At 34.9% G+C, this 2,876-nt stretch overlaps 1 protein-coding gene across 1 annotated transcript; it reads right to left on the bottom strand.

Annotated features, from left to right (window-relative positions):
* Positions 1 to 1,069: 1,069 nt before the first annotated feature.
* LOC110029566 (putative F-box protein At4g22660) lies at positions 1,070 to 2,313 on the bottom strand. The gene has a single exon (XM_020731915.1). It carries the CDS (start codon positions 2,291 to 2,293, stop codon positions 1,070 to 1,072), a length of 1,224 nt encoding a protein of 407 aa, XP_020587574.1. The 5' UTR covers positions 2,294 to 2,313.
* Between the last annotated feature and the right edge of the window lie 563 nt (positions 2,314 to 2,876).

The raw sequence follows: 2,876 nt of genomic DNA, 5'->3' as shown, positions 1-2,876 counted from the left end.
AAATGAAGTTGATTGACTTGCTAATTAGATTTCGTAACAATAATACAACAATGTTAATATATTTTATTAAAATTATATAGACAAAAGAGAAAACTACATATTTTATAAAAAAATGATTCAACATAACACCCATAATAATTATCTAACAAATATAAAAAAACAAACTTACAATTAAAGAATATTAATGTTACATGCTCCATTTGAAAGATTAAGATAATCAATTTGTGGAAATGATGGTGTAAACCATCTTGTTGAAGGGAACCAATTAGTCATCGAATATGACGAGTCCAAGAAATACTCAAAGTAGACATTATGTAAATCAAAGAGTCCAGTATCATGATGAAAGTTTTGCCAATGATCCAAGATGTATATGCAATTTGGCTTAATTTCGGGAGCAATGGTGTGATGTACTGAAAAATGTTTAGTTACAACCTATAAATAAAGAACAACCCTCCAAATCTTTAATGGGGATCCATTGAGAGTAGGAGCAAGATGAAGCAACATGAGCTGACACAAACTTAAAAACATTGATGTTGGTTGTCTTTATCATGTAAATATTATTATTCACACCCCAAAAATGAAAAAAAGCTTATCTCGATTTTTATAAGTGTTCCGGACAAAAAAGTAATATAGTTTCTGTAATAACAATAATTTAAATACGGTTCTCGTATTAACAAAAATTATTATAATCGGGGTCATTCCAAAAAAAAAAAATTAATAATAATAATAATTTCATCATCTAATTGTTTTTAACACTATAACTAATATAAGCATATTTTATCTTGGTAAATCTTTTGTTGAGAGATGGTTGCTTTAAATTATTTGCTCTAAATTTTTCTTGATGACAGAAATGAAGCTAGTTTGACTTGCGAATTAGATTTCGTAACAATAATACAACATTGTTAATATATTTTATTCAATTAAAAAGACAAAAGAGAAGAACATTTTTAATTAAAAAAAATGCTACAACATAACACCTTAATAAATTATCTAACAAATACATAAAAACAAACTTACAACTAAAGAATATTAATGCTAATGTTTCCTTTGAAAGATTAAGATAATCAATTTATGAAAATGATGGTGTAAACCATGTTGAAGAGGGCAAATTAGTCGTCGAATAAGAGTTCAGCAAATACTCAAAGCAGTCATTAGGTAAATCAAAGACTCCAGCATCATGATCGAAGTCTTCCCAATGATCAGAGAAGTATATACAATTTGGCCTAATTTCGGGAGCAATGGTGTGATGTATTGAAAATGTCTGGTTACCTCCCACAAATAAGGAACAATCCTTCAAATCCTTGATGGGGATCCATTGAAAGTTGGAGCAAGATGAAGCAACACCGGTTGATTCAAACTTAAAAACATTGATATTAATTGACTTCGGTGGGCAAATATTGTTATTCACATCCCGGAAATAAAAATAGCTCATCTCGATTTTTATAAGAGTTCCAAACAAACAAACAATATAGTTTCTGTGATAAGAGTCATCGAAATACGGTTCCTGCATTAATGGACATATCAATTTAGCATTTTGTCCATTATGATCAAAGGCTAGCATCGCTGAAAAATGTGTGATTACATAAAACATTTGTTCTTCTTCATTATAATAAATATCATCAAACTCGTCATTATAATATTCCCCGCGGTAAGTAGGTAGCAGAGGGCCCAAAACCCATGCCCGATCACCTGGCCTTGCCAAAGCTAATGATTTCTTATGGCGGTAGATGACAACAGCAGTTCCAGACGAGTTATTAGAGGAGAGAACTATCTTTCGAAAATAAACATCGAGAAGTTTTTGGTAGGCCGTGACGTATGAATTACTTCCATTAATACAAGAATCGATAGAGTCGTCGGGTGCGTATTCAGGCTTTATAAGATGCTCATTAGTTCCGGGGATGGTCAAGAGGGATGGGAGGGATATTTCAGCCCTTGTGATGGGGTTAAAGAGGCGAGGTTGCAAGTCCTTTATATCAACTGTCACGAGCCATCCATCCTTGGACCCAATGCAGCAACGGCCGGAGATGTTTTCACTGAGGGAGGAGAAGCGGTGATGGCTGCTGCGGCTATCTTTGATGGTAAGATCACGAAATGTGAGTGTGTCGGAGGGCTCTCCGGCATTGTTGGGAAGAAGGAGCCATGGGGAGGGACGACACTGGATTCGAATAAGGGAGTTGATGGCAAGAGCCGAATTCCACGAGGTGCAGACAGCGGAGAAGCGGAGGAAATCGACAATGGGTAAGTGGGAGGAGATGGAACCGAGGAGATCTACAGGGAGATCGGACCAAGCCATGGGACGGCGAGCGAACGGAATAAAACAGAGGTGTAATGTTTTCTACCTCTCAGAAGCTCCTATATATAATCAACTGTCATGAAAGATGGATGGCTTTGAAATTTATAATTTGCGGGTGAGTCTAAGGACGGGACCTTCTCCCGTACCTACCTTCACGTTTTGAAGGCCCAAACAAGGTTAAAAACAGACACCTCAATTAGCACGTATTTACATAACTAGCTCCTATATTTCAGTTTTTACATATTTACCAATTATAGATGAAAATGGATGATATAAATAAAAAATAAAGAAAATTTTCGGTGTTTATAATCGATTACAATTTCCTAATATACTAAAAAAAGAAAAATTTCCTAATATAGTTTTTACATATTTACCACTTAATTATTTCACAGATTTACCAATCCAACCATTTAGATTCTGAAAAATTATTCCATACGGATCCGATCCGGACCGTAAATCACCTGATATACGGTCCCGATGTATTTCGGTGGGCCTCACCTTAAATTTTTTTTTTAAAAAAAAAACCAAAGTAATCCTGACCGTGATCTACGGTCAAGATCGGACACCCATGCATAGATGCATG

This window comes from Phalaenopsis equestris, unplaced genomic scaffold (genome assembly GCF_001263595.1).
Source record: "Phalaenopsis equestris unplaced genomic scaffold, ASM126359v1 Scaffold000595, whole genome shotgun sequence".
NCBI classification, from domain to species: domain Eukaryota; kingdom Viridiplantae; phylum Streptophyta; class Magnoliopsida; order Asparagales; family Orchidaceae; genus Phalaenopsis; species Phalaenopsis equestris.
Note: the sequence above shows the minus strand (reverse complement) of the source record. Positions and strands in the feature narration are given on the sequence as shown.